This window comes from Orbicella faveolata, unplaced genomic scaffold, assembly GCF_042242905.1.
Source record: "Orbicella faveolata isolate gen_17 unplaced genomic scaffold, um_ofav_v1 contig_1, whole genome shotgun sequence".
Classification (NCBI taxonomy): Eukaryota; Metazoa; Cnidaria; class Anthozoa; order Scleractinia; family Merulinidae; genus Orbicella; species Orbicella faveolata.
The window spans coordinates 25,094,419-25,112,283 of record NW_028301536.1 but is presented as its reverse complement, the minus strand read 5'-3'; the positions used below and the strand labels follow the sequence as shown (position 1 = coordinate 25,112,283).

The 17,865-nt window shown below is 39.5% G+C and overlaps 2 protein-coding genes across 2 annotated transcripts; one reads left to right on the top strand and one right to left on the bottom strand.

Annotated features, from left to right (window-relative positions):
* Nucleotides 1-43: 43 nt before the first annotated feature.
* On the bottom strand, nucleotides 44-8,451 carry LOC110043718 (uncharacterized). The gene is made up of 5 exons (XM_020749211.2): nucleotides 7,851-8,451; nucleotides 3,839-4,080; nucleotides 3,178-3,471; nucleotides 1,125-1,629; nucleotides 44-467 (listed from the first exon to the last, which is right to left on the bottom strand). The coding sequence occupies exons 1-5, from the start codon at nucleotides 8,068-8,070 to the stop codon at nucleotides 238-240; spliced, it is 1,491 nt and encodes a 496-aa protein (XP_020604870.1). The 5' UTR covers nucleotides 8,071-8,451; the 3' UTR covers nucleotides 44-237.
* On the top strand, nucleotides 8,436-17,764 carry LOC110043542 (uncharacterized). Its single transcript, XM_089297164.1, has 6 exons — nucleotides 8,436-8,740; nucleotides 10,246-10,484; nucleotides 13,155-13,430; nucleotides 13,997-14,128; nucleotides 15,601-15,973; nucleotides 16,553-17,764. Exons 1-6 carry the CDS (start codon nucleotides 8,482-8,484, stop codon nucleotides 16,780-16,782), a joined length of 1,509 nt encoding a protein of 502 aa, XP_089153290.1. The 5' UTR covers nucleotides 8,436-8,481; the 3' UTR covers nucleotides 16,783-17,764.
* The last annotated feature ends 101 nt before the right edge of the window (nucleotides 17,765-17,865 follow it).

The following is a 17,865-nucleotide window of genomic DNA, read 5'->3' as shown; positions in this document are numbered from 1 at the left end:
AGGTAGCTTCCAGTGGGTTAAATGAACAGAATTTACAATTACGTTCTTTACGTAAGCGTAATCCCCTTGATGTTTAATAAAACAGGCTTGCGTTTTTACAAAGTGCTGACGTATAATTATATAGTATAATAAAAAGAAACATCAAATAAATAGCTTCACTGGCTAGTTTTAGTATGTGCATTGTCGCCTCAAGTTAAACAAAATTTTAGACAGGCCAAACTAAAATCATTTTAGTAGTCAACTGGTCAATTGCCTTATCCTCAAACGTAAAGGGGGATCTGGCTTTGCTGTCAGTCGAATAATTGGCATCACAGTGAATCCAGGAATCTCTTCAAAGATAAACTCTTGTAGAAGAATGGATAATACAGCTTTCATCTCCACCATGGCAAACTTATTCCCTATGCACGAACGAGGACCAGCAGAAAATGGCAAAAAGGCATAAGGATGAACTGGGGGATGACTATCATCTGTAGGAAAACAAACAAGCTTTTTAAGACTGAATATTAATTTGCACGCATTTAAGGTTTTATTCAAGAACACTACGTTAAAGGTATAAAGTCAGCATACGAGCCAAGTGGTCGATCAGGCCGGTGATTATTTCTGGTTTCTGCAGCATGAAATGATTAGGAGTGTTTCTAGTCCCCCTAAGTGGAATGATAATCCATCACAGGGTACCCCGCCCCCCTCTCTCTCCCAGCATTAAATTCACAGGTAATGACGGTGTCCTCAGCCAGGGCTGGAGTATGATCTGGAGTAAAGCGCACAATTCATGAGGCCACTGCACCTCCACAATTCAAGAACAACCAGCACTAATTATTCCCTTTTCTGTGCCAAGGGATTGTTACCACTACACTTTGTTGGATTTTGGATGGGATCTGATGCTAGGCCATAACAAATATTACTTCCTTCTCCAGTCCTAGTGCAGTCTGCCCTAACGATTTGGCCTACAATCCACTGATTGAAGCAACGTTATTAATGGAGTCCTGGTGTTGGTACCCTTAATCAAATCATTTTAATAAGACTGCCAGATCTCCCTCTGAGATTGGTTTGTCAGTTTAGATATGTCTCATCTAATACTTGATGTTCTCACATGCTACATAAGAACGAATACTATAAGAGCATACCATTTTCGTCAAATCTTTGTGGATCAAAAGCATGTGGATCCTTCCAGAACTTTGTTGAATGATGTACAGCGTCAATTCCTAGAACCACAGAAGTACCCTTGGGAATTTCATATCCACCAATCACATCATTTTCCTTTGCAGTACGTACTGCCATAGTTGCTGGAGAGTGGAACCGCAGAGATTCCTTTATCACATTTCCAAGAAACTTCAACTCGGCCAGTTTTGCCCACGTCATTTCCGATGAGTCCTTCATAACCGACTGAATCTCTTGTTGGACCTGTTTAGCTATGTCTGGGTGTCTCGCAAGTTCATACAGGGTCCACATCATTGACACACTGGTAGTTTCATGACCAGCTAACATGAAGGTAAACACCTGGGCTCTGAGAAGTTCATCATCCATGGTCGCTCCTGTTTCTTCGTCATGTTGGTCCATAAGCAAGCTTAACAAGTCTCTTTTAGAAGACACAATTCCTTCCTCCCTTTTCTCACGTTTTGCTTTGATAACCTTTAGAAAAAAATGGAATAAACTTGACTATTTGGATTCAACTTAACTACATGTACACAGTGCGTGCCCTCTGGGGTTGAATGCCCCCTCCTTGGGGGTACTCTCTACAATAGGATATATGGAGAGGTCCTGATCTGTGCAAAGGTAAGAGATTTCATGAGCACAAGCATACATTGTACAGTAAAGAGTATGCAAAATTGTCATGGAAAAAATTTAAAAGAGCGTGTGAGAGGGGTGCACTCTTCTGTCAAAGCTGATTCACAACAGGCTAAGAGTTTTTAAAACCTGCAGTGCAGTCAGATGTGTCACAAAATTCACAATATAGTATGTATACCAGTGGCATAGACTATCTGTGACACAGGCTTGGATCTCCCCAGCGTAAAAAAATTTGTCTGTAACCCCTATCACCCTGCTTATATCCAGGCTTGAAAGAGAACTGTTATTTTTTGTTACTAATAGATTTAATGCCCTTTTGTTCAGCCAGGAAGACTGAGGTATTGCCCTCATAGGGTGACTGGAATTGGACAGGTCTCAAATTACTGAAAAAGAAGTTACAAAGGACATCCATATGAATACTCTGTACACTTGATTAAGAAATCATAGTTTAATATGATACAATGATCATAGTATTCACATGCTGCTGTAATTTTCAGGAAATTAAGCCCAGGCCTTTAAGTGGCTCACAATTACACTGAAAATTTTTATAACATGAAGTAGCTAGGATTAATGCTCCTTCATCTACTCTCCTTAGATGCGAAAGTACATCAGTACCCTTAGCACTTTGGGCAACTTGGCAGTACTGATTTTGTGCTCCTTTTGTGGAGATCTGAGGCACTTTGAGAGCAAAAAGAGTTGTCCAAAAACATGAAAGAAGTTATCCCAGCCAGCACTTGAATCTGGACAGTTCAACAAAGATTCTATTCCACTACTCAGGGTTTGTACTCATTTGAGCCTTTAAAATTCCATGACTTTCCAGGCCTGAAAATTGAAATTATAAATTCCATGACTTTCCTGGATTTCCATGACACGTACGAACCCTACTACTTCGGCCATTTTTTTCGGTCACCATGCCTCTCAGGCCTCTCGTGCCATTATGTTTTTCATCAGTGATTTTAATAGAGCTTCTTTAATATGTAGTTTTTAAAGAGAACTGAATCGATTTGCACTTTAAAAATTAAATAATAAAAATAATAACTGAATAGTAATGTAATAATGCAATCTTTAAGTCATAGTTAACAGGCTTAGGGTCATCGGGAAAACTGATTTAACACTGATCTTTGGGATTAAAGTGTAAATAAAGCTTTTTCTAACATCATCTTAAATTTATTGCTCAATGGCAAAATTATTTGCCAGAAGCAAGCTTTGTAATGTTTCCAGGCTGCTAAAATTAGTCCTTGAGTTGCTTACAGCAGCCACAGTGGCCCTTAGGGATGCCATAAGCTAACTAACTGCATTTACTGATAGGAACTATTTAAACTAAAAAGAAAACTATCAAAGAAAATATTTTTAAATAAAACTTACAGTGTATTGAATTGGTTACAAACTCACCTCAAGAACAGTTCCATCTGTTATTTCAAGTGCTTTCTTTGCCCTTTTATTCTCAGCCAGTGGAAGGTAGTCATACAGTGGAATGAGTTTCTTTCGCATGACTCGGCCAAAACCAACACCTTTGATAACAGCAGAAAATGCACTTGAAATTTCAGTTTCTCCTGAGAGCACTGTGTTGAAGTGATAACCAAAAGCACACCTCCCAATGACATCTAATGTCAGACGAGCCAAGTCTGTGGAGACCAGCACCTCCACGAATCCTTCAGTTGAATTGGTCAATTGTTCTGTCCAGAGCTGTTTACAGAAAAAAAATGAAACCACGTAATCAAAATTTGAACAATTTCCAAGTTGAAACAACAGAGGTGTTATAAGCTCAAGCATTTTCTTATCATTAAATATCACACACTACCTGCAAAGATATCTTGCCAAATAAATCCAAAAGGCCATTGATTTGTGCAACCAAAACATTGAGGGAATCAGAACTTTCACTGAGTAGCCAAGCTTTAAATTTGCTGCACAATGACATGCTCAAGTGGTGTGCATCAGTTACTGTAGTGTATATCATGCCATATAAATAATTACATGTAGTTATTAGTTAACTGAAGAAATATCATGAGTATTTAAAAATATAAACCCTTACTGTATAATACTTATAGCTCACCTTCACAAGATTGCTTGTAACTTCTTTAAAGTCATCTACCATCCCAGTCAAATTATTGTAATTAAATGCAGGATTGATCATTTTACGTTGACGAGCATGTTCCTTTCCATTGGAGGAGAATACGCCATTACCAATGCTGGGTATAAAAGTCCGTACAAATTCAGTGCGAGCATAGTTCTTCGAATTTGTTACAGCAACATGTTTGATCAGATCAGGACCTGACAAGAAGACTCTTTTTTCACCTAAAAAAGGTCATAATTAGGGCATTTAAAAATTTATGAACACTCTATCATGTCTCCATACAAATACTATCTAGACTTGATGGTGAGGGCAGCAAGTAACAAATAAAGCCTTTGAGCCCAGCTGGCTTATCTGTGGTTTCTGTGGCATGAAGTGGCTTAGAGAATTGCCTAGAATCTAGGCTAGATGGAATGTTAGTCAACTGCAGGTTACTCCCCAGCATTTAGTCAGGTTACCCCAACAATTTGCTGGTGACCAGTACTTTGTTATGTTCTCCTAGGGAAAGAAGGGAATGAAAAACTCAACACAAGATGTGGGGTCACACTCAACTGTACTGAGCACATGTTTCATACAAGTAGCCACTGACACAGTGGGCTCACAAACTGATAGCAATCACTCTTACACTATAAAACCTGCCCGCAGAAGATGTACTGTCATGCAACAAAACTAATCAAACAAGGTGATGCACCTGCAACTCTAATGTACATGTATCTAGTAATAAAAATAATACAGGAAATAATCAGTGTCATTCAGTTATGTTTGATGTCCTACAACAATGTCCAATGCTGCAAACGAATGTTAGCTCAGATTATTTCAATCAACCTCTGAGCTGGTTTTGAACCGCATTACAATTCAGCAGTACAATTCAAGACTAGAAGGGGTAGTGGTAGGGGGTGGTTCTTTTGGTCCACAATCATCTGGAATGGAACTGTTTGCTGCTCCAGGAGAATCTAGAGGATCTCCATCAGTGGTTGCTGTCTCTGCTGTAACGGTTCCTGAACTAGAACATGTTCAGATGAACATGGTCCAGGGTTTGCCAGACAACTCCATCTTGGAACTTGGCATCCTTGTTATCATTAGACTTAATTTTGCCTTGCTGAGAAGCCACACGACTAGCAAGATCAGGTCATGTCAGAGAGAGACGCGCATGAAGTTCTCTTCCAGGGAAGAACGGGGCAAGTGACATCCCTGTAGTGGCATGTGGTGTACTTCTGTAAGATAGGAGAAATCTAGTAATCTTCTGTTGCAGAGTGCTGGCAGGATCATTGGATTGACTTGTTCAGTGTAATGTAATTTGGAATTTGTATCAAAGATTAAAGATTAAAGAAGACTCAAAGGCATATGAAAAGGTCTGGACAAACCTTTCTGCTAAACCATCCGGTGATGGATGGAGGGGGGCACCAATATTCTATGAATGCTGTTTTGCTGCAGATTTCTTTATACTCAAGAGACTGGAAAGGTGGTCTGTTGTCACTATTTGGGCTGGGAGGCTGTATCTTGCAAAGAAACTGTGCAAAGCATTGCAGTTTGCTTCTGTGGTTGTTATCTTGATCTTCATTGGACCAATGACTTCTGGCCACTTGGAGTGGATGTTGACTATGAGAAGGTAGTAGTTGGACTGTCAAGTGTTGGATTGTAAGTGTCACCATGGAGTGGTGGGGAGCAGTGCAAGGCTGAGGAATTCCTCTCTGGTTTTGAGGCACTGCTGGGATCCACACACAGTATTCTCAATGTCACTGTCAATTCCTGACAACCAGACATGACTGCATGCCATAGCTTTCAAACAAGCCATACCAGGATGGGCTTCATGAAGCATTCTCAGGATTGGCAGTATGCAAACCTCACATAAGGCAGTCTTGCTACATGAAAAGCTTGATCTTGTTAGTGAAGAATAGCTTGAGTTGAGGATCATTACAGAAGTGGAAAGGCCAACCATCGAGGGTGAGTGATAGTGCCTGTGCAAATGTAGGATTCCTGGAAGTTCCCTTGGCAATCTCTGTGACAGAGACAGGGTGTCAGTTCAGCTGCTGACTGACCAGGAGGATTTCAAGAATATCTCCTCTTTAATGCTTCCATCTTTCTTGTACTGGAGAGGGATCCAAAACAAGACATCTGAGCTGGCTACTTCAGGAGGTGACTTGATTTCAATTTTGCAGTGGTACAAGGATAGAAGGAGGAACCAGTACTGTAGTCTAGCTGCTGCCAGGACTGGAGTGGTGGAGTCTCGTGGAGGTTTGTGGCCAGTTTGGACCATGAACTGTTGCCCAAGAAAATGCAATGTAGTATTTAGTGTTGCACAAAATGATGATGAGACCCTCTTTCACAATGTGACTGTAGTTTTTCTCTGACAAGTTTAACGGCCTGGAAGCATAATTAGCAATGGATCTTTCATTACCATTACAGAAGCGGTGCAGGATGATGGCTCCAATGCTAGTAACTGACTTGTGTCAGTTTCAAGGATGACTGGAAGGCTTGGATCATAGTAGACTACCACGAGGGAAGATGAGAGTGAGTCCTTGGCTTTTGTGAAGGCTTACTCACACTGGGGGGACCACTTAAATTCCTGGTTGTTCTGCAGGAATTGATTAAGTGGTTGAAGAATAGAGCTTAGATTGTGAATGAATTGAATGGTAATTGATCTTTCCAAGGTCTCTTAACCAAGTGGATTTCTCGGGGCATGGCGCTCAAATTGATGGCCTCCACCTTCTCCTCTGTGGGGGAGGTTCCATCAGCACAAATAACACAACACATGTATCATAGATTTCTGTATGAACTTACATTTAGTGAGCATCTCTGCCTGTGATAAGGATATCAACCTGGATGCTTTCCACATGGTCTAGACCTTGAAGAATGATGTCCAATTTTGGTATGCTGGAATATAGCAGGTGACAAAGCAATCACCAAACTTAGGTAGTCTCTTGTAGCAGTTAAGTCCTCAGTGAGTATTAATGATGACAAATGTTTGGCTATCAGGGACCAAGGGAAGCTGCTGATAGGTGCTTGTCAGATCAGACTTAGTGAATCTATGTCCACCTTGCAGTTTGATAAAGACATCCTCATGCAGAGGGATTGGATACTGAGGGACATCGAGCTGCAGATTGATGGTGACAGCCCAGTGACTGTATATCCACAAGATCTTGTGATGCTGTCTGACTTAGGTACATCAACCTCTGGAGTTGCCCACTCACTAAATTCAACCTTTTTCAAAAATAATTGGCTTTTAATTGACAGTATTCAGCCTCTAGAGCTTCTTGGAGAGCGTACAGGACTGGGTGTGGCTTACAGAACTAATAGGCTGGACATCCAGTTTCATTTCCAATTTGGTAGTAAATTCCCTTCGACTGTTCTAAGGTCTGGCTTGAAGGCATTTATTAAAGCAGAGACAGCAGAGACATGAGCAAGAACACAGCATGATGACCAGTAAATATTAGACCATCACAAATCAAAGTATGTAAAAAACAAAGAGGGGAAAGGGGCTTGCTCCACTCTGGTAGACAGGTAATGCTAAATGATATTCATCAGTACAGTGAATACCATCCCGTTTTAACTCAACCAGAGATTATCAAAATAATGCCCTCGTTCTTCAAGCATGAGAGTTAAAACTCTTCAGATTTTACTGCAAAATGGTCATACTGCCTCTTTTAACCCTTACATTACGTGTTTGACTCCTGTTTTTTGAACTAAGAATAACTTTGTCACAAAAATGATAACTAGTCCATTTAATTTCTACAGGAAAGCTTCTTTAAACATTTCAGATCACGCTTTAAATAGCTGCAATGTGAATTTTGAATGGTTATTTGTTATTTCAATAGAGGTAAAGTTATATCAACATACATAAGCTTACAAAAACGTCTACCTAGAACATGTAATAGCTAATATTTGCGAACTAAAGGAAATCAAAGCTTACGTGTAACTTGTGCGTGGGTACGGCACACTTTGAGAGCTTTTAACAGTTAACAAAACGCAATGCATAAACTTGTGTTCCACCTACCAAAACCACGACTGTACCGGAAGATTGGACCGTACTTTTCACTCCAGTCCTGCACCAATTTCAAATGGTTTTTCTCACGAAGAAATGTCCACAAATGACCAAAGACAGGAACAGAACCATCGGGCCTTGGAATTTTTCTCAACGGCGATGTAAATTCGTCTTTCAAGAACGTGTACATGAACCATAGCAAAATGGGAATCGTTAGAATAAATATGATCATTTTGTATTTTTAACCTAGATTTTAGAAACACACAAACCCTGTGAATATTTGATTTCTTCTTAGCGAAGAAAACAGTCACGCACACTTAGTCCACCCGGCCGCCATGACAAGGCACCTTTTTCTTTCTTGGGGGTGGGGTGAGGTTTCCATTTTATTATTAGGATATGAGTTAAAAAAAAAACTTAATTGAAACTAAAGTCATGAGGTCTTGTGCATTTTCAACCCTATTAAGAAGTTCAAGATATCGAAATTAGTTTTAATTTGTAGACTTATGTTAAGACCGATTTAATTGTGTAGATAATTTTTTACTAGCCCCACCCTAGTAAGTACCTCAACTGTCCTATCTTACCCAGTGCCCTGACGTACAACCCTTCGGCCTGATTCAGCATTCTGAGCTCCTCAGGGGTAATTATGGACGTTCTTTTCAAGATTTTCAATGCAAAGTTCATTTTCTTGTCGTTTTTAGTATGTGTCATTCTGTGGTTGGTGTATAAATTCATAGAAGAAAAGTTGTCTCCGCTGCAGAAGATTCCCAGCCCACCTGGCAAATGGCCTCTGATCGGCCACCTGTTCACTTTTCTTCGTGGTGATTCTCTTGAGCTGTTACGCTCTTGGAGTGAGCAGTATTCACCGATGTTTGCTTATCATCCGGGATTTGGAGTAGGATTAGGTGAGTAGAAGAGTTTCATCGTCAGAAGAATTTTTTAAAATGATTTATTAACCTTTCGTGATCTTTCGTGATCTAATTAAGCTGTTTGAGTTACTGCCAATATCACTCTCACCCCGTGCCCAATCGATGAAAGCCGATAATCGATTCCGTGTCCGAAGCGACATGCAGATAACAGCGGAAATCATGGAGACCCATGACCTTTTAAGAAAAAATACTAAAGCACAGTCAAACGGCTCCACTCTCTAACAAAGCGGCGTAAAGTGCTCTTCGGGAACACGTGCGACACATAGAAAGGTCGAGAAATCGAAAATCGAAAGTGAAAGGCAAATGCACAAATGCCATGAACCTGTCAACCCCACAGTTTGACACTAATTTTAATTTATGAAACACGATCATGGACGACGCCGCTGCACAGTCGTCTCTCTCCCGGAGTTTTTTGAGGGGCTGTACACAGGCTGTACACAGGCTACCACATGCATGCATAGATTGGAATAGGAAACCTCTGCTTCTGTGCATCCCGCTTCAGGATATCTGCCACTGCTACTTCGTCACTCAGAAGAGACATTTGAAAACGGACTTAATAGCAAACAGCCCCCCACCCCCCATCCTGGCAGTCCTATGGGAAGGAGAATTTGATCTTAGTGGTAGATATTTGACACTATGAGGAGGGTGGGGGAGTTAGTGGGATTTGGACAAGTTGCCTCTAAATCATGGTTAAGCTAGCCATCAAAAGTCAACACCGTTCTTCTTTGTTCTTTGCATGTGTGTTTTTCGAAAGAATTACATGTTAATAATACAGTATGTTATTGCACTGTAGTGTAAGGTCTGTATTGGAGAAACATTGCATTTGGTCACGTTCTTTTTCACTGCAGGTTTATGGACTGAGCCACAGGCATTAGGTCCATAATCTTGCAGTTAATAAGAATGAGAGCAATAGTCAATGTTTAATACGAACCTAACAAGCTAGAGGCACTTAAGAGTCAAGTGTCTTGCCTCATTAGAGCATAATTATGACACTTATTACAAGTGATGCCAGCTGCCATGGCTTGAAGAAATCTGGACCTGGCTTTGTTTTGGAGTTTGTGCTCATGCACTATTGTGTACTAATAATAATCCATTTAAGGCTTGCTGATTGAGCCTTGACGTAATATATCAAACACGAAAGACCGTGTTTGACCACATTTCCAAACTCCGAGAAGAGAGTTGAAAATATGACGCGCAGCGGAGTATTTTTGACGAACTTCGAGGTGTTTGGAAATGTGGTCAAACACTGTCGAGTGTTTGATATATCTTCTCAATCGAGACTAAAACTAAGGAGAAAACGGAGAATTAAAATCGTAAAAATCAATGCTAATTAAGATCAGATATCCAAACACTGTCACGGTCGTGATTTCCTTTGTTTAAACTTGATGAATTATTAATGAGTTTGAGAAATGATTTTCAAATTATGTAGACTTCCTAATATCTTACATATTTTTTCCAAAGAATGTTTGTTATTTTTGCAGGTGGTTATAGAGTGTGTTTGACAGACCCTGAGTTAATCAGATATGTGGCAGTCAATGGACACAAATTTCACAGGCCAGACTTTGTTAAACAACAGATTCCAAGTATTGGCAATGGTTTGTTTTCATCAAATGGTAAAGCACATGCTCGTCAGAAAAGGATGATTGGTCCTGCATTTGCCACAAAGAACTTAAAGGGATTTTCAGAAATCTTTAAAGAGAATGTTGAAAATCTAGTAAAGGTAATTTTATTATACAGTCGAACCTTTCCACAACGATCACCTTAACACACATGGACATAGAAAAGTGGTCATCATAGAGAGGTGACCTTTTTTTGGGGGGGGGGGGAGGGGGTTGGGGTGAATATGACACCTGTTTTGTAGGGGATGCAACATTTTTATTTTATAAAATGCTTGCTGTTAAGCATATGAAGACTTAGCACAATTGAAATTTATCATGCAATAAACCAGTAACTAAACATAAACAAAGACCAACAACTTGCAGTACGACTCAAGTTGTTTGACATGGAGTACCTAACTGATAATGGTCAACAAGTAGTGATCGATTATAACAGCAATTTTATTTCAAATCGGTATTATTTGTAGTGTTTCGAACTTATGGGATCAGGGGACAGAACCGACACCTTGATAGCCTTGAGAAATCAACATTTCGCTCTTTCATAAGTCAAATGAGCATCTCTGTAGTCATGCAATCTTGTGAAATCAACATTTAACTGTTTCTTCGGTGAAAAAAGTGTCTTTGAGGTCGGCCGTTGACATGAAATCAACATGTGTTTTTTTTAAGTGAAATCAACCTCTCTCAGTTTTTGTGTGCCAACATTTGACTGGCTTCTTTAAGTGAAATGAGCATCTCTGTGGTCATGCATTCTCATGAGAATGCGTGACCACAGAGATGTTCATTTCATTTAAAGAAAAGCATCTTTGAGGTCGCCGTTTGATGTGAAATCAACATGTATGTGTATTTTCTTACAGTGAAATCAACATCTCCGAGCTTTCCCGTTGACGTGAAATCAACATATAACTGTTTACTTTAAGGTTACAGTATACCTTCAGATCGGCAATTTTCTTCAAATTTGGATTTTTGGTTCAAAGTAATGGTCAAAGAGCAATCTCTAATTTCTGAAAACAAAATTGAAAAAAACTCAATATTGGCGGAGAAATGGAGGTTTTACGTTACGGCCGGAAGTAAAAGTTCCCTCTTGATTGACAGCCCTATAACGTGTACGCAATCAACCGAGACTACTTTCGCGGGAATATATGGATACCACGAATTGGTTGGCTACTCAGATCCAAGCATTTTTCGTATTAGATGTAATTCTATTAAGTTATAAGTAAACATGGACCACGGAAAACTCTGTTTACCAGTTCGAAAAGGCGAAGAACGAATGAAAACACATCAATGAGTGAAGAAGCGAAAGTTGGCCTCACGGATGAAGCTATAGCTATCGTATCAAGCGGGCAAAAAGATCGAGTCAAGAGTAGAGAAAGATTCTGTAAAAGTTTGGGAACTCGACAGCTATAACAGCGACGTGTACATTGACTCTTTTGTTGAGTCCGATACCGATGAATCGCCCAACTCATTGAGATCCATTGGAATATTATCCATGCACATTTGCTCCGCCGCGCTTTCTTTTGTTCAGTTTGTTCTCGTCGCCCAGCCACTCTAGCGTTCGTATCCTTTTTCGTCTTCCCCATTTTGCCAGACCAGCTTCAAGAAAAACCGAGCTACAGAAAAATTATCTCTCCGCCTTGAGCGCATTGCGAAACACAAGGGTTTTTTCGAGATTCACGCGTAAATTTCACCGCCAGTTAATAGTAGTAAATTTTCCAAGTGCTGATTGGCTCAGTGACCTGAGAACCCAGTTGAAGGCGTTTGTGGGCGGAGTTTGTTTGCGAAGCAAGAGATTTTTCTTAGCGCTGTTTTCTCGAATAAATTTTTTCGCTTGAAGCAGACACTTTAAAGAGTTACAACTCAAAGGGGATTTGTTTGATTGCCCTCAAATTTGGACAGTAGCTAGATTAACATATAAAAACCAAAAACGTGTCTGCGAATTGTTTATTTCGAAATATTTTTTCTCCGAGCGCAATTTTTGTACGATCACTTCACATTTTTTAAATCCTATTTTGAAAATGTTCTGTACCTTTTTACTGCAATTGAATATGGCAAAACGCAGACACGCTTTTTTAGCGCTTTTTGTCCTGAAACCGAGGGAAAAAATAAATTGGCGAAAAACAAAATTCGCTTTGACTTGTAGCTTCCAAAAGGTGATTAGGACGCTCGCATTTAGTGGCCGTGAAAAAATCGGCACTTCATTTTATTTCAAAATTTTTGGTATGGTTTGATAGCCAGCTCTATAAGCTTTAATTTGATATAGGGGTTTAGGTATCTACAGCTTAAACCGGACGCGCTACATCGCTTGGACGTGAGACAGCCCTGAAGGTATACGGTAACCTTAAGTGAAATAAGAATCCCTGTGGTCACGCGTTAGTGTTTTTGAGAAGTGAAATCAACATCTTTGAGCCTACGCATTCTCATTTCCACATTTCGCTGCGTTTGGAGTGAAATCAAGTCATCTTTGAACTTACGCGTTCTTGTGAAGTCAACATTTTGCTGTTTTTGAAGTGAAATCAGCATCTTTGAGCTTACACGTCCTCATGAAATCAACATTTCGCTGTTTTTGAACAACAATATAATAGAACAGCTAAAGCAAACAAATTAAAGTGCTAGTTAGACTGAGACAACTACACATGTAGATAAAACTTATGATCATTGTATATAATAAGCTAATTACGGGTAATAATTTAAACAACAAGAAAGAGTATATTGAGAACACACTCACTGTCATAAGGAGTTAATCGTTGGTTAATCGTTAATTTGCTCTTACATTGCAGCTGTGGTCAAGCAAGGTTCAAGATCCTGTTCCAGTTCATGATGACTTGACACACCTAACCCTAGACGTCATTGGTCAAGCTGCATTTGGTTACAACTTTAACACTGTGCTGGCAGGAGAGAGTAAAGTCTCTGAAGCAGTCAGTGTTGTCACTGGCGGAATGAGTGTCAGATATGTAATGTTAAAGTCAGTGATTCCATTTTTTGAGTTGCTGCCAATTAGTGAGACAAGAAGAATCAAAGAAGCTAGAGAAATAGCAGACAACACAGTGCTACAAGTAAGCAACACACTTTATTATATGACTGAAAAAATTGCTTCATTGTGATTGGCTGAGAGCAGGCCACTTTAGCATTAATTCTCAATTTGCACTGCAGTGCAAATTAATGTGCGTGAATTCGCAGTTTTCTCAGTCATATAATAAATGAGTAATTGTATGAAAGCTTGAGCAATTAAGGATTTACATCACTTGTGATATTTTAAAATTCTTTCAAATTGCACTCGCATAAAGGCTCATGCCATTTTGAGAGAATTTTCAACCATTACTTGTAGTGTAAATCATCAATTGCGCTTGTATTCGTACAATTATGTAATACTAATCTATATTTTCATTACAGCACAATTAAAAATTCTTATATTTCTTTAAGAAATAAAATTAATATTGCCTTACAATAAAATTATCATCAGAGGGCTTACAGGGGGAAACAATATAACTCTTACATCATTAACTGTTTGTCCAGTGTGAAAATGCATCCATTAATACATGTCAAACTGTAATAAAAATCATGTTGGTCCAGAGCATATCCATGTACATGGATGTTGAAAGTCATATAATTTCTTTCAAAGGTAATCCAAGAGCGTCGTAAAGAGAGGAAAACTGGGATTGTTAAAGAAAAGAAAGATCTTCTTGATCTCCTGATGGACATGTGTGATGAGGAAACAGGCACAAAAATGGAAGATGAGGAATTAAGAGCCCAGGTAATGTATTCTGTTAGTTAAAAGCCCTCTTGTCTCAAGCTCAGTGAAGTCTGAACTCTGCAGGCCAGTATAATCCTTCGCTTGGCTTATCTATCCCAGTTTCTATAAAATTGAAGGAGCCTGTGGTACTACATGTACATGTATTTCCTTGCTAAACCATTGCAGGGTACCCTGACTGAGCAGTACACTGCTTGTCCTTAGCTAAATTGTAACAGTTTGCCAATACTGATTAGACAGCTTTAAAGCAAAGACATTTTGAGCCACGGACCACAACCGGAAGTTTATGCTCTTGCTTTTTAAGCACATTTTCATGCCCGACCAATGAGTTACAAAGCTCTCATTTTAGCATTTACAACTTGACATTTTCAACAAAAAGGGATCGGAGTAATAGGCATCAAAGGGGAGAAGTTTCGACTTCTGGTTGACATCCATGGCTCAAAAACGTCTGTGCTTAAGCTCTCTATTATTTAATGTATAATAATGGATGGGTTTGTGCTTCTGGCTGAAAAGAATTAGCACTGTTAAGGCAGTTACCGAGCTAGTGTTATGTGCCTGGACCTCTAGACCTCAATCCACATCTGATGATGTATATCATTTTATTACATCGACACGAGTGTTTAACTGGAAAATACACCACCTGCAAAATTCATACAAAACCACATCCGGGATTCGGGTGGCATATTTTCCATATCCTCACTAGTGAAGATATTGATTACTTCATCACTGATATCATGTTTTACCCTTAAACTGTGCTTAAATTTGTTGATATATGATCGAAATATCTTCAGATTGGATCTTCCTCGAAAATCTTCGGAAATCTTCAGTTATCTTTGGAAATCTTCGCTAATCTTTGGAAAAGTTTGGAAATTTTTCGGAAACATTTGTGTGGCCTTTGGACAATTTTTGGAGAATCTTTGGAAATCTTTGGAAAGTTGTTCAGAAATCTTTAGAAAATCATCAAAAACGTCTTATCAGTATGTCTAATACATAGTAAACAAAATCATACATGGTTGCTTGTAGATATGGAATATCTCTTCAAGTGTTCAACTTGAACACTTGTTGAACTTGTTGAACACTCGAAGGGTATTCCATATCTATGTGCACCCATCTGTTATCCCCTATATTATAATCATATGGTGATTTTTCTCTGGTTATTGTATTCAAATTTTAAAATTTAGTCACTCAGAAGCTGTGTCTAAGTGCAGTGTCCTGGTATCCAGCAATATCGAGTCATTGATAACCTGGTATGGCTATGTTATCATGGCCTCTTTTGAGTAGTAAAAGTGATTTTTCTGTGAGTCAAATTGAAAACAGGGTTAATTAAATATTGAGGAAATGATGTGTTTTGAGGGCATGTACCACATAACTGGAATTTCCCAATTCGTGGTGAGGTCACTTGCATCTGTTTGAGTAATATGGTTGTCCAGGAAGCAGCAGGCATATGGTTAATTATCATGACTGATATCTTTTAGGTGTTTACTTTCATGTTGGCTGGCCACGAGACCACTAGTGTGGCTCTTGCCTGGACTCTCTACGAACTGGCAAAGAATCCCCTCATCCAGGAAAAAGTGAGAGCTGAAATAAACACAGTGCTCTTTGAAGGTGATGAGTTGACATGGGATACAGTCGAAGAGCTCAAGTACCTTGAAAATGTCATCAAGGAATCTCTACGACTCCACCCCCCTGCCCACCTTACTGGTCGTATTCCGATCTCTGATGAAGTTGTTGGGGGATATCTTATCCCTAAGGGGGCAATTATTATATTGCCCATTGATTCATTGCAGCATGTTTCTCAACATTGGTCAAATCCAGATGAATTTGAGCCTGAAAGATTCAATGAAAAAGGTATTTAGTTATAATTTGTTAGTTTGCTTGCTAATTGTTGTTATCAAAAGGCAATGCTGATGCATTTGCTACTCATTTTTTTTGTCACACATTTAAGAAAAAAAAATGTATTCATGTTTAAAAAAATGCATTCGAGCAAGTGGCAAGGGGCCTAGGTAGAAACTGTGAGGCTTCCCTCATTACAATGGCCGTTTTTATGCTGGGGACGTTAATGTCGTCTCGGACGTTAAAGCTGTCTCGAGACGACTTTAACGTTTAGTATAAAAACGGAAAATAAGGAAGACGCTTTTAACATCAGTCTACTTTAACGTCTTCTTTTAAGAGCGTCTGAACCCCGGGGGGATACTCCCAGAAAAATTGGGTGGGGGTGTGCGGCCCGCTTCCCAAAACCCTTACCCTATTTATGACCAAAATCTGCGATATTTCCTACCCTGTTTATGAATTTTTTTTTTTTTTTTGTTAGGCTGTGTACTTAAATGCGTCTCGTTTTTAGACCAGACGCCTTTAACATCTTAAACGTTAACAATGTCTAGACAACTTAAAAAACTAATTTTACTTTCTCATCATTAATTTTTGTAGATGGCCGATCAAGTGTACAGCCCTACTCATACTTTCCATTTGGGGCTGGCCCGCGCATGTGTATCGGTAACAAGTTTGCTACGATGGAAATGAAAGTGATGTTGGCAACTTTGTTGAAGACCTTCTCTTTCAGCGAAGTTCCTGGGTGTACAGTTAAAGCAGTTCCATTGCTTACTGTCCAGCCAGAAGGACTTCAACTGCTTATAAGACCTGCTGGTCCTGTTAATTAAAGAATTCATTAGTCATACCAGATATATATACCATGATAGCTCTATACCATAGCTCTATACCAGATACGTACACAAATACATGCATCAAAACGGGCTGTCTGTCCAAAAAGGACGAGTTTCGGGTTATGTTGACCGAATATCACATAACGGGTGTCAAAACATTTATGACTTCCTTGTTGGTGGTTCAGCTCTCTCCTGGCACTCAAAGTATATACTGTACCGGCTAAACTGTAGATGAGGCGTGCCTTTCGCTTAACGGAGCACTCGAGGAGTTAAATAATTAGTGCACGTCTAACTCCCTGACACCTCGCTCCACGAAATGCGGATGCTATGTTATTCCATATATAGAGGTTTCTTTATTGGGCGCCAATCTATAATAACCATCGGCGGAGAGACAATGAACTGGGTGTACCATACCAGGTTATTAGGAGTTAACATAGATAATAAACTCACTTGGAGTAGACATATTACAGAATGAGGAAAAAACTTTGCCTTGACACTGAATGTGTTGAAAAAGAGTTTATTTCTCGGTAAAACTGTGGTCCCCGATCTGTACTGCAAAATTATTCTCCCATCCGTGACGTACGGCATTCTTACCTGGGGAAGCTGTAATGACATGGATCACATAAAATCTTTATAAGTCTTACATCGCAGAGCAGGGAGACTGATATTTAAGCTCCATAGGGATACACCATCAGATGTAGTGCTGCAAATCGCAAGATGTGAATCAGTTTTTCACATTTACAAACTGACCCTAATTAAGTTTTTCTGTAACGTAGTTAGTGTAAGGACTCGGGCACTGCTTTGGAACATGGTCACATACTAGAGCACAAAGTATCACCTTAGAGGTATCAAGATCGTAACTCGGCGATTTTGTTCGTACAATATGAAAAACTCGATAAGTACGTTAGTGGGACGCTCTCCTTTGGAACGCTGTATCCAGGTAAACCTGTTGCTTTAAAAGAAATCGTGTGTAAATGAAGGATTGTGGTTGTTGTTGTTGTTGTTGTGTGGCTAAAGAGTATTACCTCTCCGCATGTCGAGGATGGAAAAGCCACTTATTATTCCTTCAACAGAAAGAAA

Coding starts and splice junctions, on each gene's coding strand:
- LOC110043718 (XM_020749211.2), bottom strand. CDS start 8,070: ATGATCATATTTATTCTAACGATTCCCATTTTGCTATGGTTCATGTAC. Junction 3,472..3,838: donor TTACAAGCAATCTTGTGAAG/GTGAGCTATAAG, acceptor TTCTGTAAACAG/CTCTGGACAGAACAATTGAC. Junction 1,630..3,177: donor CAGATGGAACTGTTCTTGAG/GTGAGTTTGTAA, acceptor TTTTTTCTAAAG/GTTATCAAAGCAAAACGTGA.
- LOC110043542 (XM_089297164.1), top strand. CDS start 8,482: ATGGACGTTCTTTTCAAGATTTTCAATGCAAAGTTCATTTTCTTGTCG. Junction 14,129..15,600: donor ATGAGGAATTAAGAGCCCAG/GTAATGTATTCT, acceptor GATATCTTTTAG/GTGTTTACTTTCATGTTGGC. Junction 15,974..16,552: donor TGAAAGATTCAATGAAAAAG/GTATTTAGTTAT, acceptor TAATTTTTGTAG/ATGGCCGATCAAGTGTACAG.